At 36.8% G+C, this 25,327-nt stretch overlaps 2 protein-coding genes across 2 annotated transcripts; one reads left to right on the forward strand and one right to left on the reverse strand.

The window, feature by feature from the left end:
- Nucleotides 1-608: 608 nt before the first annotated feature.
- On the reverse strand, nt 609-10,250 carry LOC306854621 (mitochondrial coenzyme A diphosphatase NUDT8-like). The gene is made up of 5 exons (XM_079392786.1): nt 10,207-10,250; nt 8,347-9,042; nt 7,975-8,107; nt 1,834-1,911; nt 609-1,724 (listed from the first exon to the last, which is right to left on the reverse strand). Exons 2-5 carry the CDS (start codon nt 9,039-9,041, stop codon nt 1,509-1,511), a joined length of 1,122 nt encoding a protein of 373 aa, XP_079248912.1. The 5' UTR covers nt 9,042; nt 10,207-10,250; the 3' UTR covers nt 609-1,508.
- A 4,748-nt stretch (nt 10,251-14,998) lies between these two features.
- On the forward strand, nt 14,999-23,358 carry LOC306854170 (tripartite motif-containing protein 16-like; the record flags this gene model as incomplete). The annotated part of the gene is made up of 9 exons (XM_079391986.1): nt 14,999-15,508; nt 17,790-17,885; nt 17,967-18,200; nt 19,209-19,368; nt 20,559-20,651; nt 20,731-20,838; nt 21,387-21,452; nt 21,539-21,741; nt 22,896-23,358. The coding sequence occupies 9 exons, from the start codon at nt 14,999-15,001 to the stop codon at nt 23,229-23,231; spliced, it is 1,806 nt and encodes a 601-aa protein (XP_079248112.1). The 3' UTR covers nt 23,232-23,358.
- Nucleotides 23,359-25,327: the final 1,969 nt, after the last annotated feature.

Here is a 25,327-nt window from a genome sequence, read left to right on the forward strand (position 1 = left end):
ATTTGCAACCCTTTGTCGTGTCCGGTGTAGAGCTGTCAGGTGAGTGAAGCCGAGAGCAAGATTGCATATGTCCTGTCATATTTAGCTTCTGAATGAACAGCACGTGCCTGGGTCTGTGCGACTTCATCTATGGCTTTTCTCTTCCCTTTCACACACCGATCCATCTCCCATTATAAGTTACGTCATTTGGCTATTTACTTTTATTTCTTTTCTTTTTCTGCTGATGAAACTAATATGGCTTAAAACGCATTATTTCAGCACGATAAACATGATAATCAGAACCAAAACAGATGTTTTTAGCGGGTACGAGCTCTATTCTGGAAAGGGGCCGGGAGCAGCAGCTCATTAGGATTTAAAGACACAGGCACCAAAATCAGAGTGTTTCTGCTTCCACTCAAAATAGGCATTTTCTAAATCATATAATAATGATCTGTGGGGTATTTTGAGCTGAAACTTCACAGACACATTCTGGGGACACCAGAAACTTATATTACATCTTGTAAAAAGGGGCATAATATGTCATCTTTAAATTATTTGTTTTTAAATATAGCTATATGTAGAAAGTAGTTTAGCAGCCAAGGAATCAGCTAATTAGTTTGAAATGAATTAAATATATTATTTTATTTACGGAGTAAATTATTCTGCGTGGAAACTGACAACAGTAAGCTGAATACTGAATACTCCACTCAAAAGGATCATGTCGTTGTGGTAAATGTGATTATAGCTGGAATTAAACTGCAGGAAAGTAGATGTCCATCTGCAGAACTGAGCACATCTCTGCTGTAAAACAAACGTTCAACACATGCCACCAACCTTTAAAGCATCTGAACACTTTTATTCTAAGCACTGATGTTAAATAAAACAATGTTAAATCCATACACGTACATTCAAATCAAAACAATCACTTCTGATTTCCATAACAGCAGAGCAGCTAACCGGTACAGTTCACTCTGTTGCAGTATATTAACCCTAAACATACTAATGAGGGAATCTCTGAGAATCTCTGGCTGTCTCATATTGCACCACTTTTAAGGACCATCATGACCAAAAGAAAATCAGTGTTTTTATTACATATAATGTACTCTCTTCTATTTTTTTGGTGATCCAGAACTTTCTTGACAGTTTCAATGACATTTTTCCTAAAACCAATTCTGTAACACAGCAGAGTTGAATATGCTTAAAGGGTTAGTTCACCCAATTATTGTTCTCTTTGCACACAAAAGGTATTCTCGTAGCTTCATAAAATTGAAGTTGAACCACTGATGTCACTTGGATTATTTTACCGATCTGCTTGCTACGTTTCTGGGACTGGGAACATTTCAGTTGTATTGCTGTTGAAAGGAGGGTCAGAGAGCTCTCAGAATTCATCAGAAATATCTTGATTTGTGTACCCAAGATGAACGAAGGTCTTATGGGTTTGGAACGACATGAGGGTGAGTAATTAATGACAGAATTTTCATTTCTGGGTGAAGTAACCCTTTAAGCAAGCGGTCCGTCTCCTGAAGGTGCTACTGAACTACACTGTGGTCCAACAGTTGCTCTGGTGGCACAATAATTTTGAGCGCGTGATCCAGGGCCACCGCTGTGAGACCCCAGACGCGATACTTAGGGCTGTGAAACACTGGGAGTGTGTACCCGTAACGATCTCCAGTGCGGAAGTGTGTGTAGCCTCTGTTCTGGGGTTGACATAAATGCTCAACTGTCAGGGAAAAAATCTCTTCCACCTGTCAGAGGAAGAAATGCAGTGTTACTCAAGCCTTATCTGAGGACAAACACACTGCCATGATTATGAAGAACTGAATAGATCGTGACGGGATGTAAACTCTGCTGTACCTCACTTGGATTAGGTTGAAAAGAGAGCGCATCCAATGGTCCAAGATTGGCTATTACAGGCGCAATCATCAGTCCAGACTGCAAATTAGGGGAAAAACAAACATACATTCAACTGGAGAATTACTCTGATTTTCACTATAGAAATGTATTCAGGCACACTGAATAGAGTCAAATGAGCATCAATACCATAAAAACATGAGGTTCTCTGTTTGGATTGAAAACCACAGCATCTATTCATTTCCATCTTGTTACATTAGAACGAGCTTTACACGCAAGATTACAAGACCACGGATTATCAAAAGAGAAAAGAAATGTAGGGTGGGACTTGATTCTTTTGCTTTTACTTTTTTCAAGTAACTAGTAAAGTAATGCATTACTTGTTAATTTAGAAGGAAATATCTGAGTTACTTTTTCAAATAATTAACACCAGCTAGATCTAGACTAAATATCTACATGATCTTACTGTAGATCTAGACTAAATATCTACATGATCTTACTGTAGTTCTAGACTAAATATCTACATGATCTTACTGTAGATCTAGACTAAATATCTACATGATCTTACTGTAGTTCTAGACTAAATATCTACATGATCTTACTGTAGATCTAGACTAAATATCTACATGATCTTACTGTAGTTCTAGACTAAATATCATCATGATCTTACTGTAGATCTAGACTAAATATCTACATGATCTTACTGTAGATCTAGACTAAATATCTACATGATCTCACTGTACTTCTAGACTAAATATCATCATGATCTTACTGTAGATCTAGACTAAATATCTACATGATCTTACTGTAGATCTAGACTAAATATCTACATGATCTTACTGTAGTTCTAGACTAAATATCTACATGATCTTACTGTAGTTCTAGACTAAATATCATCATGATCTTACTGTAGATCTAGACTAAATATCTACATGATCTTACTGTAGATCTAGACTAAATATCTACATGATCTTACTGTAGTTCTTACTGTAGTTCTAGACTAAATATCTACATGATCTTACTGTAGTTCTAGACTAAATAGCTACATGATCTTACTGTAGTTCTAGACTAAATAGCTACATGATCTTACTGTAGTTCTAGACTAAATAGCTACATGATCTTACTGTAGTTCTAGACTAAATAGCTACATGATCTTACTGTAGTTCTAGACTAAATATCTACATGATCTTACTGTAGTTCTAGACTAAATATCTACATGATCTTACTGTAGATCTAGACTAAATATCTACATGATCTTACTGTAGTTCTAGACTAAATATCTACATGATCTTACTGTAGTTCTAGACTAAATATCTACATGATCTTACTGTAGATCTAGACTAAATATCTACATGATCTTACTGTAGTTCTATGATCTTACTGTAGTTCTAGACTAAATATCTACATGATCTTACTGTAGTTCTAGACTAAATATCTACATGATCTTACTGTAGTTCTAGACTAAATATCTACATGATCTTACTGTAGTTCTAGACTAAATATCTACATGATCTTACTGTAGTTCTAGACTAAATATCTACATGATCTTACTGTAGATCTAGACTAAATATCTACATGATCTTACTGTAGTTCCAGACTAAATATCTACATGATCTTACTGTAGTTCCAGACTAAATATCAACATGATCTTACTGTAGTTCTAGACTAAATATCTACATGATCTTACTGTAGTTCTAGACTAAATATCTACATGTATTTACTACTCTCACCTGCACTAAAAACACATTCAGTGTTCCTCAGAATCAATAAAAACAGTCAAATGCAAACTCAGACTATTATACAAACCTGCAATAATATTATATATGTATTTATATGTATATACGTATGTAATTAAATATGTATTTAATCCCATTTTATTAACCAGTGTCTTTGCTGCTGACCTTAGATGATCCAGTTCAAGCATACTAGTAAGCAAAAAATGACTTTAGATAAACATAATAGTTTTTTTGTTTTTGTTGCTGAGGAGTGTTGAACTTTGTGTCCTATTCTTCGTGTGATCCAGAACAGCAGCACAGCTGAAAGGTTAGTTTGAGCTGCACCTCTACTGCACAGATCTCAATTTACATTTCCTTCAGCCTGAGGCTCACTTTTGGTGTGAAAGGGCTTTTACATTTTCCAAAAATATAACTTTTTATATTAAAAACAAGCCCGGTCCAGATGAGAAAAAGTAATTCAATACATTACAAGTAACTGAGTAACGCAATTAGTTACTTTTTATATGGAGTAACGCAATATTCTAAAAAGTAACTTTCCCCGACACTGATCATTTTATGACCAATGCACAATATAGACATTCTGAACTCTATTGGGGTTAAACAACACGTTTCAGGACCTACTCATTGTCGAAATCATACTCTAGGTTTAATACTGTCACATGGAATTAATGTTAGTGGTGTTGAAATTCTGCAGCAAAGCGATGATATCTCAGATCATTATCTAGTCTTGTGTAAACTCCATATAGCTAAAACTGTAAATTCTACTCCTTGTTACAAGTATGGTAGAACCATCACTTCTACCACAAAAGACTGCTTTGTAAGTAATCTTCCTGATTTATCTCAATTCCTCAGCGTATCCAACAGCACAGAAAAACTTGATGATGTAACAGAAACTATGGACTCTCTCTTTTCTAGCACTTTAGATACAGTTGCTCCTTTACGTTTAAGGAAGATCAAAGAAAACAGTCTGACTCAGTGGTATAATGAGCACACTCCCAGCCTAAAGAGAGCAGCCCGGAAAACGGAGCACAGCTGGAGGAAAACAAAACTAGAGGTATTTCGTATAGCTTGGCGGGAAAGTACCCTATCCTACAGAAAAGCATTAAAAACGGCTAGATCTGATAACTTTTCATCTCTTCTAGAAGAAAACAAACATAACCCCTGGTATTTATTCAATATAGTGGCTAAATTAACAAAAAAAAAAGCATCAACAGGTGTTGGCATTCCCCAAGAGCACAGCAGTAATGACTTTATGAACTACTTTACTTCCAAGATCGATTCTATCAGAGATAAAATTGTAATCATGCAGCCGTCAGCTACAATAGTGCACTATAGATCCCCTGAGGAACAATTCCACTCATTCTCTACTATAGGAGAGGAAGAATTGTATAAACTTGTTAAATCATCTAAACCAACAACATGTATGTTAGACCCTATTCCATCTAAACTACTAAAAGAGCTTCTTCCAGAAGTCATAGATCCTCTTATGGCTATTATTAATTAATCACTGTCATTAGGACATGTCCCCAAAACCTTCAAATTGGCTGTAATTAAGCCTCTCATTAAAAAACCACAACTTGACCCCAAAGATCTAGTTAATTACAGACCGATCTCAAATCTCCCTTTTCTGTCAAATATACTAGAAAAGGTAGTATCCTCGCAATCATATTCCTTCTTAGAGAAAAATAGTATTTGTGAGGAATTCCAGTCAGGATTAAGACCGTATCATAATACTGAGACTGCCCTCATTAGAGTTACCAATGACCTGCTTCTGTCATCTGATCGTGGTTGTATCTCTCTATTAGTGCTACTGGATCTTAGCAGTGAATGAAGAGGTATCATATCGATCACAAGTGCAGTACGGAGTACCTCAAGGCTCAGTACTAGGGCCGTTACTTTTCATGCTTTACATGTTACCCTTGGGAGATATTATCAGTAGACATGGTGTTAGCTTTAACTGTTATGCTGATGATACTCAGCTCTATATTTCTTCGCGGCCCGGTGAAACACACCAAATTGAGAAACTAATGGAATGCATAATCCATATAAAAAAACTAAATTCTGAAAAAAAAATTCTGAAAGCTAAATTCTGAAAAAACAGAGGTGTTTATTATCGGACCTAAAACCCCCACATGTAATAACCTAGAACACTATCTAACACTTGAAGGCTGCTCTGTCAATTCTTCTTCATCAGTTAGGAACCTAGGTGTGCTGTTTGATAGCAATCTTTCATTTGAAAGCCATGTTTCTAGCATCTGTAAAACTGTGTTTTTCCATCTCAAAAACATATCTAAATTGTAACCTATGCTCTCAACGTCAAATGAAGGAATACTAATTCATGTGTTTATGACCTCAAGGTTAGACTATTGTAATGCTTTACTGGGTGGTTGTTCTGCAAGCTTGATCAACAAACTACAGCTGGTCCAAAATGTACTGGTCCTCAGTACCTGAGCGAGCTCTTATCACATTATAGTCCTCCACGTCCACTGCGTTCTCAAAACTGGCCGTTTGATAATACCTAGAATATCAAAATCGACTGCGGGCGGGAGATCCTTTTCCTATTTAGCACCCAAACTCTGGAACAATCTACCTAACGCTGTTCGGGAAGCAGACACACTCTGTCAGTTTAAATCTAGATTAAAGACCCATCTCTTTAACCTGGCTTACACATAATACACTAATACACTTCTATTATTCAAATCCGTTAAAGGATTGTTAGGCTGCATTAATTAGATCAACCGGAACCGGGAACACTCCTCATAACACACGATGCACTCGTTACATCATAAGAAGAATGGCATCTACACTAATATTTGTCTGTTTCTTTCTTATTCTGTTTCGGATCAGATGGTGGATCGGCGCCGGGAGATGATGTCTCCCTGATCGTCGGTGGAGGCCGGTACACCTGGACGATAATAAAATACCTAACTACATAACACTATTATTGTTAGAAATTGCAACAATATAAAATAGAAATAAATACATTTACACATTGATTTAAAATTTTAATTAAAACAATAAATAAACAATAATCTCCTGTCCAGAGGAGAACTGTCCCCCCGACTGAGCCTGGTTTCTCTCAAGGTTTTTTCTCCTTTCTGTCTCAGAGGGAGTTCTGGTTCCTTGCTGCTGTCGCCTCTGGCTGCTCAGCTGGGGACACTTAATTTCTAGTGATTATCATCAATTTGATTTAGCAGATACTATTTAAACTAAGCTGATCTAGACAATGACATCTCTGAACTCAATAATGAAATGCCTTTAACTGAAAATTGAGTGTTTAATCTTATTATTATACATTACTGACACTCTATCCTCCAGCTTGATACTGTTAAGTGCTTTGACACAATCTGTATTGTTAAAAGCGCTATATAAATAAAGCTGACTTGACTTTTATTACCACCAGACCAGTACAAGAGAACACATGAAGTTTTAGTCAGAATGTAAGTTCTAGGGCCCTATGATTTCTGCGATGTTGAAAATGCGGACGGAATCATAAAATCCAGTTATAAAAACAAAATTTACAGTTTGGTGCAGAATGTCAGGGAATTTGTCAAAGTCTAGATGAATTAAACAAAAGTAGTTTATTAAACTTAAATCAAATCGCTATATACACTAATATCTGTAAATAATAAGCTGCAAAAAGACTATTTAATCGTGCATGTTCCATGTGTCTCTGTGTGAATAAATGACGGAGATGCGCGGTATTGTTGTGACCCCCGCGGTGATTTCAGCTTTGGCCGTCTCATTTTACCGTTTCATTTGAGTAAAAAATAGCGTCATATCATATACACACACAGAAATTTAAAGATATGCACAGCAACCCATCAAAATAAAAGTTTAGTTTAACTAAGACATCGTGCCAGAAATACTACTATTATTTAGTAGAATGTTTTACTACTAGTAGTAATGTTGAAAAATTAAGTTTACTAAGGAATAATCACACAATATTTCTTCCATGTTTTAATTTTAATAGTAAATATCCTTCATTTAAAAAACAAACAAACAAAAGTTTAACTTTCACTAATTAGAAGAAATTAAATGAATGATTCATGATTTCAACATGACATCCCTAAACATGCAATTTTTGTTAAACAAATAAATTGATGTTAAATTGTATGCGTTTACTGATTTTAATTAATCAGACATGCTTTTAGGTTAATAAAGTTTAATTAAACCATTAAATAGGAGTCCAGAAGCAGAAAAAAAACTGAATTTGGGAAAAAATAAATAAAACGGATTTCATAGGGCCCTAAAGTTCACAACGGTCTCTCACACTTGTGTCTGCATTCACTTACTTGAGTAAAGTATGTTTCCAGCCTAATGCCTCATAGATTTGAAATATTACTCAAAACCTTCAACTCAACATCACACATACTGTGCAAAACAAGCAGAAGTGCAGCACGCTCACCATATCCCGCAGCGGTTTGAGCACACCCCACACTTTATCCTCAGTGATGTGGATTCCCAGCTCCTCGCGCGCTTCTCTGAGAGCCGTGTTCACTACAGTCCTGTCAGACGGGTCCTTCTTTCCCCCTGCGAAACTACATTTACATTTATGCATTTAGCAGACGCTTTTATCCAAAGCGACTTACATTGCATTCAAGTTACAGTTTTTACATTTTATCAGCTCTTGCTTTCCCTGGGAATCGAACCCATGACCTTGGTGTTGCTAGCGCCATGCTCTACTATTTGAGCTACAGGAAGGCTACTAGCACAAAAGGCATGAGAAGGGCATTCAAAGGAGTTCAGAGGAGCTTTAGTTCTGGACGTGAGGGCATACCTGACATCTCCTTTGTGCCTGCCCTTCAGTTTGGCAGATCTGAGGGTGAAGAGCAGCGCGGGATCCCCGCTCACGGCACACAGACACACCAGCACCGCAGCCCAGCTCTTGCCTTCCCGCGCGTACAGAGCAGCGTTAGCCTGCAGCGAGCGTTTGCAGCGAGCCTCGTTCCCTGCAGACAAACACTCGTCCATCACAGTCCGCCGAGGGGTGTTTCTGTGCAGCCCGCGAGTCTGCACTGCAGCTTTAAAAGGACCCGGGCCGATGTTAGACAACCGACGGAAGATGCTTGCGCTATTTGTGCTGCGTTTTAAGGCGTAGCAGCATCTTTTAATACTGCTTTCAGGAGAATTCTGACATTTGCTTCGATTAGTGGGGCTTTGTGAGGGAGAGGTGTGTAAAAACAGCAAGAACGCACTTGGTATGTGTAGCCAGTTCATACAGCCGTAATTCATGTGTGCTAATAGAAAACGAGAGCCAGTGCATATCTGTATCGTGTCTGGTGGACAAACATGTTTGGGAGAGTCCAACACATCAGAGAATCCTCTAGAAACGGGGCTGTGAGGAGGTGCTAGAGCAGAAGCGTCTCTCGATGAAGAAGAGCGGCTGCAGAGCGTCTGTTCATGACTGTCTCTGAGCATCAGTACCAGTCTGAGCTGATTTAAGCACATCTTCGTGTGTGGAGTCCTAAACATCCTGTAAAAACACAGTTCAACATTAAAAAAGCCCATTCTTCTGGTTTTATCGTTCTGAAGCCTAAATAGTAAAGACTAGAGGCCTGTACTAAGATGCTAGCTGCATTTAAGCTGAAAAACCAATCCAATCCAATCAGGCTGATGCTGATCATCAACTTTTCTCTGTCAACTCAGGCTTTGATCCTGAGCTCTTGATTATCTGTGAAGCACAAGCCAATCACACGACGTGAAACAGAGCCAGCACAATTCAGTTCACTCTTTTGCTGTAGATTAAGGATTGTTGTAAGGAAAAATATATCATAATAAAACGTAATAAAAAACAAGTTGTGAATAAACGGCAACAAAGTCTCTCCTGCATCTGACTGGAGCTGGCTCTTCATGGTTTCTAGCTGCTCTGAACTGATCAAAATGATGGATCAGAAAATCATCTTGATAAATTGGTTGAGAGGCTGGTAAGACCACTTGGATCAGAAACAAACCATCTATCAACATGTGTTCAAAGGTTATTTATCATTTAGTGCATTGCTGTAATTAACATTCACTGAGACAGAAACCTTGTGGCATTGGCTTCGAATAAACAACATTAAACTTTATAATAAAGCTTTAGTTCAATAAATAACGAACATTAGATTAGCATTAACGACTCGTTATCACATATTAACATAAAACTGTGGAGCAGAAATTGAGGAGTTTCTCATTATTTTAAACACAGCTTAATTCTAATCTACAGCGGTGTGAGCAAACTTAGGTTTTAAACTGAATAAGTCACAATAAAACATTTTTATGACTCGCCTTAATTATTGTTTTATTATTGAATGCCATAAAGAACATACAAAAAATTAAATAATCAGAGCCAGGGTGAGTGCAATTAGGAATACCGTTATTAGTTACACAATCGTGAAAATGTTATGAAAATGATAGTTTTAAGAGCTTTGGAATCGTTGGATTTAAGACTTAAGGTCCTTACAGGAAAGTGAGGTTTAGCACCTCGAAACTTACATTTGTGTAAAAATAAGAAAAATGAAGTTTATCAGATAATATCTGTCCTTGTCTTCTTTAGTAAAGTTATGACAACCAAATAAGACAACCTTATATAACAAAAAGAAACTCTGTGAAGAAAAAGCATGTACAAAAACACAAAAATCCTTCCAAAACAAAGACTCACCTTAAACGAAGTAAACAGCACGGAGCCGTGTGACGGAAGCAGCTTCTTCTTCTTCGGTGTGTGTTTGAATCTTCAGCAGCCGCGTGGCGCCACCTACTGGACACACACATTAATTACATTAACATTTCACGGTACATTTGGTTTATTAGTTACATAATTGAATGCGATTAAAATTTATTTAACTCAGACCATGAAACATGTATTCATTCATACACTATAAAACATTTATTCATACAAGCATCATGTTTTATTTTTAAAATATTACTGGAATAACTGTTGTTCTCTTTTAACCGCTGTTAAAGCGCCTTGTTCACATTTGTTGAGTTTTGAATGGTCACAGTGACAGACTCCGTCTCCTCGGTGTGTCTGAGTTCTGTGTGTAAGCACATCTGAGGCTTGTTGATATTTACACACTAGCAAACAGATTGGCTTCCAAATCTGGCCTCTGGTTGAATTGGTTAAGAACCAAAATCTAAAAGGGCATTAAGATGTAATACTTCTTGAGTGGCTTACGTTTCTTATTAATGTGTAACTATAACATCATGAAAATCTCTTTTTCATAGACTAATGTTATTATCTTGGTCCCTCATCTTTAAACACAATTGTACAGCTCACTCGTATCTAATCTGGAATAACAACAATCTACTGTATAAACACAAATCTCTTTAAAAACATGCTATTATTATTGTGTCTCAGCTTTTCAATCAGAATCACTCTAGTTTTTATCTGAGCATGAGCTGCTGTTAGTCTGAAAGAGTCTGCAGTTGTTGCTGATGCAGTGCCACATGAGTTCTCCTGCTTTTAGAGATCTTTCTTTATCAATCTCATGTCACTCAGTGGATCTCTCTAAAACATTTGTTGGAAAGCAGTGCCTTTCTTCATCCAAGTCAAGAAACAATCAGAAAATGAGAGTTGTGTTTCAGATGGAGTCTGTGTTTTATGTAATCTCTTATTGGAATGGTTTAGTAAGAGATATTTCCTGGAAGAACGTTTGCTCATTTCCTCACAAATATTTCATTATGAGAGAAACTGCATTGAAGTTGATTCACAGAATTTACCCGGATAAGTGCTCTCTTAAAACACTTCAGAATGACATTAATACCAGCTGTTCTTTCTGTTTAGAAAACAATGAAACTTTATGTTTATTCTGGAGTTGCTCTGACACAACATCATTTTGTGTGACATTCTTGACTTTATCAAATGTTATGTGAATCCTAATTTTGAGTTTATTTATAGAAATGCTATTTCTGGCTTTCATGAATGTGAAAAAAAAAGTGATGCTTATTTTATAAACCTTATTTTCCTTTCAGCTAAATATCATATTCATAAATGTACAATACATTTCATTTTTACGATTCAAACTTGAAATGAACATGTATTTTGATTCTCTTGAGTTCTCTTGAACCTGAAAGCGATGAGAGCAGTGGCTTTGTGGAAGGACTTGCGCTTCCTTTGGACTGAAAGACTGAATGTCCCCGAGCGGTTGTTGGATTGTTGTGTTTTGACGATTGTTATTGTTTTTTTCAAGCATTCAATAAAAAAAAAAACGTAGTCTCTTCGCTAATTAGCACACAAAATACCATTACTACTTCAGCCGCCTCACCGGAAGTTGTATTTTTGAAAGATATGGTCATCAGGGCTGCATTTACCAGCTCAAAATACGACCAGTAGCATTGTGAAATATAATTACAGTTTATTATATCTGTGTTCTATGTGAAATCTGTTTGATCATTATTTCTATGATCAAAGCTGAGTTTTCAGCATCATTACTGCAGTCTTCAGTGTCACCTGACGTTACATTCTGATGGTCATAATTGCCAGTCCTCATGTGTAATATCAAAAGGTAATCTAGTGCAAATCTAAAACATGCACATTACATCCACATAACCTTTACCTGATAATGCTTTAAAGCAGGAAGAAGGAAATAGTCTTTAAAAAACATTGCATGACATCATTGTCTTCCATCACGTGCAACATCTATTAACATCTTGCAAACCTGCATGAGCGTGCTCCTGCTATAGACCATCATGAAATGATAATGAAATACATGAAAACATTCATATTTTTGTATTAAATCATGACATAATGAGCGTTTGAACCTTCTGTAATAGTTGCATATGAGTCCCTCAGTTGTCCTCAGTGTGAGAAGATGCATCTCAAAATCATACAGTCATTGTTGGAAAGGGTTCAAATACACAAAAATGCTGAAAACCAAAGAATTTGTGGGAGCTGAAGGATTTTTCTGAAGAACAGCAGGCAGTTTAACTGTTCAGGACACACAAGGGACTCATGAACAACTACTAAACATAAAAAACCCACAGCTTTGGATCGTTCAGGGAACAACACAGTATTAAGAATCAAGGGCGTGTAAACTTTTGAACGGGGTCATTTTTATAAATTCAACTATTATTTTCTCTTGTGGACTATATGTAAACATATTTTATGTGAAATATCTTATTCAGGTCAGTACTAAACAAATAACATGCATTTTGTATGATCCCTCTTATTTTGTTAAAATAATTACCATTTTGCAGATTCTACAGAATTTTCATTCACTATTTTCCTCATGCTGTCTGTTCATCTTTATTGGTGCTGTGGATAACAGGTTTTGTCTTTGTGTGTGTTTCATGTGTTTCAGTTTCACCACTGATGGGAAGAAATGTACTGCAGACAGCGATTGAGCAGAAGATCAGGACGGTGATGGCCATCAACCCTGCACGCCAATAGCTTCATTCAGTCCAAAAGGATGTTTAAATGGAGGACTTTCCCACATGCCACCCACGATGTCCTCACATGCCCTGCATATCATGGGTGACGGTTATGAGAAACTTGTTATTATTTTTGCTCATTTTAAGATTTTTAGATAGATTTAAAATAAATCAAGTTCTCTCTTAGGACATTGATTCCCAATCCAGCCCTCAAGATGCATGTTTGTTTCATTTATATTCTTGCACACTTAAAATGCTTTCATGGCTGTAAGTTGTGTATGCACCATACTAAAATGTTTTGAATTGTTTTAATAAAAATACTTTTGTAAATATGTTTGGATTTGTCTTTTGATTTGTAATGTTATTCTGAATTATAGTAGTATCACAATTTTACTAACTATATGTACTGTAAGTACTATTCCAACTACACAATACTATGATAATAACATATTAGTTATATATTGTTTTTACATATTACTTATGTATTACAAATACAACAATAATTGCAAATTATAGTAGAAACAAAATTACAAAGTACCGTAAAAATACAGTACAATACTGTTTTATAGTTATACAGTACATTGCTCTACATGCTGTAAAGTTGCATTACAGTACATTGCTGTAAAAACAAAATACAGTAACTTGCTGGCAACCGTACTGTCAGTAAGCTCAAGCAGATTGAGTTTTGATATAGCGTTTCAAAGGCTTAATTGTGTTTTTACACCATTCTATTACCTACCACACAAATAAGTGACTTAAAAACAGCAATGTTGAATAGAGGTTGAACAATTATGACACAGCTGTATCACACTAACTAAATAAATACAAATTAAATCCTATAACTGCCTTCTTTTGTACAAAAGTTTGGGATCAGTAAGGTTTTTAATGTTTTTAATGAGTGTCTTATGCTAATCAAGGCTGTATTCATTTGATCAAAAATACTGAAATAAACATAATATTGTGAAATTATCCTTGCTAAATAAAAGTATTAATTTCTTTACAAAAAAAGAAAGAAAAAATGTACTGATCCCAAACTTCTGAATAGTAGTGTATAACACAAAATGTATATTTTGAATAAACACTGTTCACTTTCACTTTTTATTCATCAACGAATCCTGAAAATTATAACAGGTCCCAAAAAAATATGAAGCAGCACAACTATTGATAATAAATCAGCATATTAGAATGATTTCTGAAGGATCATGTGACACTGAGTAATGATGCTGAAAATACAGCTGTGCATCACAGAAATAAATTATATTTTAAAGTATATTAAAATAGAAAACTGCTTTTGTATTTATAGGTACTAATTTAGTTTTAGTATTTTTGATCAAGTAGATACAGCCTTGATGAGCAGAAGAAACATTTTTGGAAAACATTAAAAATCTTACTGATCCCAAACTTTATAACGGCAGTGTATATATATATATATGTATATGTGTGTGTATATATATGTATATATGTGTGTGTATATATATGTATATATGTGTGTGTATATATATGTATATGTGTGTGTATATATATGTATATATGTGTGTGTATTAGTGAGCTCTTCTTCGCTTATTAATAATGTTTTATAATACTATTTATGGTAATTGTATACATGCCATTTTTGACAAATTATTACATATTACTGACTGACATGCAGTTGCAAGTTGGACGTGGAAAGGTGGTTCCTAAAACATTACAAGGGAATGTACTAATGTTGTAACTTCATAACTATCATGTTAATGAAATACTTACGAAAAAAAAAAAACTTTCAATACTTACAGACGTCACAAGGGGAATGTTAACAACATAATAGCAACGTTTATACAACATTCTCAGAACCGTTCATGAGTTAACACATCAAGCCTGTTTACAACACTGCATTTCAAACCCCCGATGCCTGACCAGATACACAGGTTTGTCAGCCTGCCGTACATTTTATTCTAGCTGTGTCATTTCGGTCATGGAAAATGTGTGTAGTGCTTAGAACCATCCAGAGAACTTGTACTACTAGTTTTAACCACACCCGGTCTGGTTTAAAAGGAAATGTGAAAAGCCGTCGCCTGTGCTTTTGCAGAAACCCTGGATTGTTCATCATGGCTACGACAGACTGGGCTCCGGAGGCGTTTGCTTGCCCCATATGCTTGGACATGTTGAAGGACCCTGCTACCCTTCCCTGCGGTCACAGTTACTGCCTGCTCTGTATCCAGAAGCACTGGGATCAGACAGCGACGAAGGGCTCCTATGAATGTCCTCAATGTAGACAGCATTTTAAACCAAGACCTGTCCTGGCCAGAAGCAACGTGCTTATGGAAGCTCTGGAGAAGCTGAGGCTGAGCAGGCAGGACGGCCCGGGCTCCTCTGTCTCTGTGAGTTCAGCAGGGCCCTCGTCTTCTGATCCAGAAGGATCTTCAGGAGCTCCTGCGTCTGAGACCGGACTGTATCCCTCTCTGCCCTCCAGCTCTCCGCAGCTCTGCCCGCTGCATCAGCAGGTGCTGGAACTGTACTGCTGTGAGGACAAACAGTGCATCTGTGACGAGTGCAGCTTTATAGGACACAAAGGCCATCAGGTGGTCCGTCCAGATGAAGAACAACAAAAGATTCAGGTACGCAACTGCATCATGTTTGGGTAAATCTCACAAAACCTGTCAAGAATGTCATGTTTCCCCCCAAAATGTAACAAAAAGAAAGAAATAATGGGTATTCTCCCAAAATAATCCCAGACAGGGTGACCAGCGGCCATAAACACAGCGGCTATGTTAAAGGGGTCATCGGATGTAGGTTGATATGATTCTTTAGGGTCTTAATGAAAGGTCTATAACATACTTTGGTTAAAATTTCTCAATGGTAGTGTAAAACAACACCCTTTTTAGTCCGGCAATATCAGCTCTGTTCACAGAGAACCGTTTCTGTGCATGGTCCCTTTAAACGAGCTCTGCTGACCCCGCCCCTCTCTTCCATGGGGTGACGAGCCATTTTCATGATACTTTAGCCATATTTGGCCACGGAACTTGCAAACTAGCACATTATTAGGAAAGGTGATTTGCAAAGATTCATAAAAGAACCTTATACTCACTTCTTCTGTAGGTGAGGCTGGATCACGAATGATTGGCGCCAACATAAACACATTTAGGTAGATCAGGCATTGGCACATTGCCTTCAAAAACAAACATAATCCTCTGCATCTTCAGCGGCTCAGATGTCGGGAGTAAATGACGACTGCTATGTTCATTATTACATCCAACAACTAAACACTTCAGTTGCTTAGGAGACATTCTTATATACATCTGCTCCGCCAGTGAAACAATGACGGACTGATGACAGATCACTCAGGGTGGTGTAGTGATAGAATGCAGTACTAAGCCAGTAGTGTTACACTTACCAGTAGAGTGTGTAGATTACCAATCAGGAGTTAAAGGGATGGTTCACCCAAAATTATGAATTCTGTCATTAATTACTCACCCTCATGTTGTTCCAAACCTGTAAGACCTTTGTTCTTCTTCAGAACACAAATTAAGATATTTTTGATGAAATCTGAGAGGTCTCAGACCCTCCATAGAAAGCAAGGGTCCAAACACGATCAAGGTCTAGAAAAGATCGGTCAAATAATCCATGTGGTTCAACCATAATTTTACGAAGATATGAGGATACTTTTTGTGTGCAAAGAAAACTAAAATAACGACTTTATTCAACAGTTCGTCTCCTCTACATCAGCGTAGCGCCATTTTGGAGAATATCTGCTGGACAGAAACGGCGTCTTTCTTTTCCGATTCAAATTATTCTAAATTTTTATGCAACTGACTTAAAGTTGTGATGAGTTAAAAATATATATATATCTTGTAAGACTAGTCTAAGCAGCTTATGCAACCAGCCCCATGACTTGCCTTAAAGGGTTTTATTTAGCAATAATGACCTGATAACTTGCATTATCCTGCTTATTACATGGCCACATACCATATTTGTGCATGAAATATTGATCTGAATTGAAATTATTGTAATATGTGAGAAGAAAGAGAGCAAGGATTCATATGAGATACATTTATTAGAAAAACAGGCACAAAGTATGATATTTAGACAACTATTTAATATTTTGAATTGATGTATTCGTCAGTGTTGTATAACGTACTCAATCATCACACTCAGTAAAAATTAAATATACCTTTATGAAAATGAATTAAAAGTTAAAGTAACCAGAATACTTGAATACAAATATTAAGACAACTTATTGCTAACCTGTATAAATGATCAAGCAATCCAATCAACGAGAAGCTGATTGGAGTCAGAAATAAATGTGTTGTATGAATGTGCGATCTTTCAGCTTGCTCAATCACATTTTGATTACTTTAGGACCTCAGCAGCATCAGTCTCATCTAATCTGGTGTGATAGCTTCAAAAATGTCACAAAGCTATGAAATTGTGCGCTCCAAAATAAATATCTATTAACAAATCAACAAAATCTGCTCTCAAAATGTGTTACAACAATTGTATTTTGAAATGAAAGCTATAATGCCTTTGAGTAATTTGTCTGTCTGTAGTAGATGTGTGTTACAAAACTGTGATATCCACTGAAGATGCTGGCAAATGGAAATATTTGGTGGCCTCCCAAACTATCAGATATCAGTTTCAAAAATATCCAAGTTGGAAAGTTAATTAATTGGTTATTGATGACTGTGGTCTCTGTGACTGCTATGCAGTAACAGTTTTGCTTAGTTTATGAAACGTTGCATTGGATGCATTAATCATGGGAATGAAAGTAACAATGTTCTAACTCCTAAACCATTTGCTGCTGATTGCCTCTTCAAATAAGACTGGCCAAGGGCTGTTTTGTGTTTTTGCTGTGCGTATGTCTTGGACTGTTGTACATTGACATTGTATGTCTTTATACAGCAAGAGCTGAGGAAAGTGAGTGATCGGATACAGGGGAGCATTGCAGACAGAGAAAAGCTTCTTCAGAGCCTTCCTCAGGTTTCTCAAGCACACAAGGTAATAATCACATAGGAAATGTTTTGCCTTTGTGTCTCAGTAATGGAATGGGTGGTCAAGATGTGAGTTTGTCTCTCTCAGAGCTCAGTGCAGCAGCTGCTGATGGACAGTCAGGCAGTGTTTGCGGATGTCTTGAGGAGCGTTGAGCTCAGTCACTCTCAGGTGCTCGAGCTTCTTCAGACGCACCAGAAATCAGCCAGCAGCCGCGTCGAGGCCCAAACCTACAGCCTCCAGCAGGAGATCATCAGCCTGCACAAGAAACAAGAGGAGCTGAGGAGACTGGACAGCATCCAGGACCCCATCACCTTTCTGAATGTAAGCGTCTGGATTCGGCTTTTATTATGGCAGGCATATAACATCAGTCATTGCAAACAGATGTTAGTGTATGAAAACGCTTAGCTCTGTTTATGTTTGGTTTAAAATCACTGCATTTATAGATAAATGTCCATGTATTTGGGTCAAAGATGAGACATTGAGTTTTGGTGTCCACATCAAATTAAATTGACAAGTGATTTTATATACGCAGAAAGCATATTAAAATCTTTCATCTTATCTTTCAATTACACTCTTAAAAATAAAGCTGCTTCAAAAGGTCCTTCAAGCCATAGAAGAACCATTTTTGGTTCCACAAAGAACCATTCAGTCAAAGAACCATCTCTTTCTTACCTTTTTATAATCTGAAGAACCTTCTTTCACCACAAAGAAGCTTTTGTGAAACAGAAAGGTTCTTCAGATGTTAAAGGTTCTTTATGGAACCATTTAGATTAAAAGGTTCTTCTATGGCATCGTGAAGCACCTTTGTTTAGAGTGTAACTTGTGAACATAAAAGGCCAAAATATGGGTAAAATAATGATCATTATTCAGTGTAACAGATATATTTATATAAAAATGAAACCCTTATTCTGAAGGTTTATTATATTTTAAATGATTAAAAACAAAAGCTGACATGGGTAAACCCTAGTGGATTGAAGGATTGTGGCAAAGATTGATAAAGATAATTCATTAGTATTATAGGGGGTTTAATGCCAACTAATGATTCTGGTTGTTAATATGCATGACCAGATGTTTCGGTATATAAACTACTGTTACACTGAATGACATTTTAGTGTGTGTCTTCAGTAAATCATTGTAAAAATGGACGATAATCATTATTTTTTGCTCAGACAAAAATCGAATTAAACATCACACTTTCCATAGAAAATGAAATCTGTATAAAAATGTTATTGTTTTCATCTTTGGTCCATCTGTGACTCCTGACCTCCTGCAAATCCTGCAGTAAATCCTGTTTTCATTGACACTGTTACTCACCCGTATCTTCTGCAGACATTCATGGCCGTGGATGCTATGGATCAGACTGGAACTGCAGTGATGGAGATCTGGAGTCCAGAATCTGTGATATCTGGGGTCAGACTGTGTCTGGACGCTTACAGACAGGCCGCGCTAAATCTTACCAAAACCAACCTGGCCAGCATCTTTAGAGTGGGTGAGTTGTGTAACTGTGTGTTTTAGGGCTGCAACAACTAATCGATAAAATCGATTATATTCGATAATGAAAATCATCGACAACGATTCTCATTATCGATTAGTTGTGTCTGCCCACAGTGCATGTCAAATTACAGCACCGAATAACGCATTTCTATAATGCAGCTAAACATAGTGGAGGAAACAGAATGAGATGCTGTGGGAGAAGTATTCATTGTGCTGAAATATCCGTTTGACCCATACAATGTATTGTTGTCTATTGCTACAAATATACCTACTCATGACTGCTTTTGTGCTGCAGGGTCAGATATAAAATAATATTTTCTAGCAGAATAGTCCATGTCTTCCTGCCCAGTCATCAGCATTTCTCATATTTTTATTTTTAAATGTTTTGACATTAATCAATTAGTAAATGACAAACTGTCTGTATTTACACGACCACGGTAACATCGCTATAATGCATGCCCTTTAATGGCTTATTGATTTTAGCAAAATTCCAAAATGGGTCACATTTTACTTAAGGCTTTTATATATAATGCATTATAAAAGTAGTTTTAATGCATTGATTATGCTTTATAATGCATTGTGTGATCTCATGAATAATCGTAACCACATTATATATTCATTGTTACACCTTTAGAAACTATAATTTATTAAAACACATGATAATCAAACCTTCAAATATTATAATGCATGTTAACTTTGTTTACAATTATTTATGAAAAGATTAATGCATTACAGTGCATTTATATATATATATTTTATAATGGATCATACATAAAGGCTTTAAGTAAAGTGTTACCATAAATAGCAATGAATAAATACATAGATTTTTATTAATAATTAGAATAAATAATTCTTCTGCTGAATGCTTCTTTATACTAACTGTATGCTGTTGTCGATCAACATAACAGATGTTTATTTATGTCACATGTACATTTGCATTTTACAATAGCAGAATTTAGTTTTATTATTGTTATTTTATGTTCTCTGCATACTGTAATGTGCATTATCTGCGCAGCTAAAGTCTCTACAGTGCAGTGCAAATAAAAGTAATGCTTTATTTTGACATCACAGTTAAATTTCAGATAAATGTGGTTGTAAATTTGACTTTTACAAATAATAAGCCAATATATTAGTGCTGTAAAGATCAGCAAGCATGCCTTTTGACGGTCTCATGTCATGCTGCAGTCAATGATGGAGCTGCACAGGCTCATTCATCCAGTCAGCCGTGTGATGGAGGTCCCGTCTCCAGCAATCCACAGCCATCCTCACAAAACACAGGTGAGCACAGTTTGTCATTACAGTATTGGTAGTGTACAAGGAATTTGTCTTGCTTGATTGTAAACTGTTTTCCTCTCAGTTACAGAAGTTAAGTCAGAGTCTGTGAAACCAGATGTTAAACCCAAAGTCCAAGCTTCCTCTGCTCAAGAACATCACAAGAAAGAAGTGTGTCCCTCTGCTGATCCAGGTAAATCATGTCCACTTCACTTACACATGGAAATGTAATACATGGGTGAAATGTGACTTAGACATGTTTTCATGAGATTGTTAAAAGTGACCCTGGAGCACAAAACCAGTCTTAAGGGTCAATTTTTCAAAATTGAGATTTCTACATCATCTGAAGCTGAATAAATAATCTTTCCATTGATGTATGGTTTGTTAGGACAGGACAATATTTGGCTGAGATACAACTATTTGAAAATCTGGAATCTGAGGGAGCAAAAAAATCTAAATATTGAGAAAATCTCCTTTAAAGTTGTTCAAATGAAGTCCTTAGCAATGCATATTACTAATCAAAAATGAAGTTTTGATATATTTATGGTAGGAAATTTACTAAATATCTTCATGGAACATGGTCTTAATATCCTAATGATTTTTGTCATAAAAGAGAAATGTATAATTTTGATCCATACAGTGTATTGTTGTCTATTGCTACAGATATACCTGTGTTACTGATGACTGCTTGTGCTCCAGGGACACAGATACAGTTTAAACCTCTTTATTGTGTCTCTACAGCGGGGACATCAGCATCCTGTTGTGTGTCAAATCCAGCTCCTAAAACCAGAGAGGAAATGCTAAAATGTGAGATTGTGTGATTTTTCTACTTCATTAAATTTGTTGGGCAATGTTGTTCTTTTTTTCATATGTAACTGTGTATTTCCTTTCAGTCCGCATCGAGCCCACACTGGATCACAGCAGTGCTTTCCGTCACATTCGTCTGTCTGATGGATATCGCAAGGCGACTCTCTGCGCAGAGAACCAGAATTATCCGGAGCATCCGGACCGGTTCATGTTCTGGCGGCAGGTGATGTGTGTGGAGCCGCTGGCCGGGAGCCCGTATTACTGGGAGGTGGAGTGGACGGGACAGAGGGTAACAACAGCATTCACAAACCACTCAAATACACTGGACGATACGCAACTTTAAATTAATCTTTAGGTTTTACACACAAAAGCCTTACGGTCAAGGTGCATAGAAGCTATTGTTGCAAATTTAGTCATGGGTGTATAAAGCCAAAGATACTTTTATTTATTGGCATAGTATAAATTCATAATCTTAAAAGGATAGTTCACACAAAAATGAAAATTTGCTGTTAATTTACTCACCCTCAGGCCATCCCAGATGTAGATTACTTTTTCTTCTTCAGTAGAACAGTAAAGAAGCTCTTTAGCTGAAACCGTGCTTTTTGGTGATTCATAAAATGCAAATCAATGGCTACTGTCACTCTGAGAATCAAAAAAAGCATATCAGGCAAGATACAATTAATACCAGTGGCTCCTGATGATATGGTGAGGTCTTATGAAGCGAAATGATTGGTTTGTGCAAGAAACTGAACATTATTTATGACATTATTACCTGTAATCCAGAGCCTCGGAAAAATAGGGAAGTCTGAATCATTTCTGCAAACTGTTTTTTATCAGACGGTTCATGTCAAATTGGATTTAGGCACGTTCAAATATGAGTTTGATCGAGTAACTTGTAGATCTGTGCTGCTTTCAGTAGGGTTGGGTATCGTTTGTTTCTTTTCGATACCGGTGCCAAATCTATACTTTTAAAACGGTACCGGTGCCTGAACCGATACTAATAAAACATGTTTTTTTTTTAATTACCAATTAATAATTGGATTGGCCATTAGCACTAAACATATGTCTTTTTCATTCATACTGGACGCCAGAGGGCACCCTCGCACAAAAAATCCACATATCCAGTCACAGAAGTAGCAGAACTCATGAAGCTCCAGGAAATTCCCAATATGGACAAAGGCTATTGCTATAATTTTGACCCATACAATGTATTTTTGGCTATAGCTACAAAATATACCCCAGTGACTTAAGACTGGTTTTGTGGCCCAGGGTCACAAATATAAAGTATTTGAACATAACTGAAGTCAGGTAAAATAGTTTAACAAGTGCTGTCCTGCTGAAAAAACATTTATTAAGCAGATGCTTTATCTAAAGTCGTAATATTTCATTAATAGCTACTGGATTTATTCGTTTGGTCTCATGACATTGATTTGCTCTCTTCAGGTGACGGTCGGCGTGGCATATAAGGACATGAAGCGCTCTGCATCTGACGACAGCGCCAGACTGGGTCACAACACGCAGTCCTGGAGCCTCTACTGGTCCGGCAAGGCCTTCTCCATGTGGCATGATGGGAAAGAAACCGCACTGGTCGCTCCCAAAGCCAAACGCATCGGGGTTTATCTGGACCAGCAGACCGGCGTGCTGGCATTTTACAGAGTGTCGCATAATCAGGCCCAAGAAATATGCTGCGTTCACATGCATTTCGACAGACCTCTCTTCCCCAGCTTCCGCTTCTGGTCTGGAGTCGGCTCCTCCATCACTATCTGTGAGCTCCGCTAAAGAGAAGACAACGACGGAGAAATTACTGACAAAAAGATGAAGAATGTCAGCTGTTAAACATACACCCTTAATGCAATCTTTATCTGTTTACAACTATACGATGAAAATAAAATATGAATACTAATGTGTGTGCTTGTGAAATGCATATTTATCAGTTTCTTACACTTGAATAAAAGCTGATGCATGTGAGTATTAAGCACAGTTATCTTCAGTGGAAGCAGCGACTATGAATAATACATATTTAGTCAACAAAGTTTGTCCTGGCAGCAAGAGCAATGAGGTCTATAAATACTCGGAGAAAGCTATCCGTTCCCAAGTGTCCCAGAAAACCAGGAATTTTAAAATATTTTCCACGCCTTGAAAGTAATAGAAAATGAGAAAATAAATAAAGCTTAATGCTGAGACTGACACTGATGAAGCACCATACCGTTCTGTGCATAAGTCATAAGTCTGTTCATATTGTATGTCATCTGCTTATAAATAAGTGTTTAGAATTTGTACTTACAGGAGCTTGTTAAGAGCAAGTAGATCCATTACTGGCCACAAACCCCCATCTTTCTTTGGAATGATACAATAATGACTACTGGACCTCCTCCTACAGCATTGTGTCTAAAAGAGAAAGAGAGAGGATATTTCTGCCTGCAGCACTTGAGTTGATTCTCCTTATGCTACAGATGCAATTGAAAGGACAGGGTTTCACTGCAAACTCTAGCCTCCTGATGAAGAGCGAGGAGGTTCTGCTGTCTGGTGGACCGAGGGAAGCTTTATATGTGTGCTTTACTTCTCTGAGGCCTGGTTTCACAGACAGGGTTTAGACTAAACCAGCATTAGGCCATAGTTCAGTTAGGACATTTAAGTCATTTTTACAAACGTGCCTTTACTGCTGTGCATCTTGAGACAAAACAAAGGCACTGATATATTTCAAGATCAGTCAGAGCAAGTTTCTTTCAGTTGAAACAGCTCAGATTTACACTTTAGTCCAGGACTAGGCTTAAGCCGGGGCGGTATGTGCTCTTGGCTTCCAGCCTAGAAGCTGAAGTGCTCTGTGACAACACATTTGGGAACTTGTGCTTTCATTTCTCAGACCACAAGCTGCTGTTGACTGAGTCTTGTGATGCTGAAAAAGAAGAAGAAGAAGGGAAAAGCACGTTTTTGTTATTTAAAAAGGCAATTTACTAACACTTTTAAGCAGGTAGCACGACCACAACGAACTAAATAAATCAATAAATAACACTTTCCAAGTATTAGATTAATGAAACAACTCAATCTAGTTTAGCTGTAATAATTCAACAGAGATTTATGGGCCAGATGTCTATTTGTATTTCAGATACGACTAAATAAAGGATTCGCTCATATTGTCAAGAGAAAAGATTTGCATTAGTGATGTGTCGTTCACAGACGAGTCGGCTCCTGTCTGAGAGTCAAGGGTTTTTAACACCAAATAATGGGATGAGTTTTGCCACATTGCTTGTTAGCCATGAGCACTTCTGTACTATTATGAGTATGATTTGTTTTTAATGTTTTGCACATACCTGATACATTACATCTAATATCTGCTCTTCCGCAATATGTCTAATTAAATAAACATTTCCTACAGATCTTAAATACATGTGTAGAACATGTCTTTAAGATGATTTATATGTAAATCTGTTTTTTCTAAGACATCTATCAGATGGTTTTACACAGATCAAGCACTCTACCTGTGCAATCTGCGTAATAATGTATTATGTTTTTGATTTTTATTTGAAAAAAATATATTAAATTATGGCATTTTGGAAAGGTTTATGGAGCCAGAAAAATGAGAAAACGATTAGAATTTGAATGGTGTAAATCTGAATAGTGTGGTTTATCAAATAAAGAGCCGGTTTGGGATGGCCATCAAATAATTATAAAGCCTACAATATATGGATGGATGTAAGAAAGAGGCAAGAGCAAAAACAAGGAAAAACTGATTATAAATAAATCATGACTGGCGATATGCACAAAGAATGCAACGCGACAAAAAACGGAAGAAGAAAGAGACTGTTCCGGATGTAGTGATGTTTCGTTCGTGAACGAATCGTTCTTTTTGAACGAATCTTTTAGGTGAACGAATC

The sequence above is a fragment of the Barbus barbus genome, assembly GCF_936440315.1.
Source record: "Barbus barbus genome assembly, chromosome: 34".
Taxonomy (NCBI): Eukaryota; Metazoa; Chordata; class Actinopteri; order Cypriniformes; family Cyprinidae; genus Barbus; species Barbus barbus.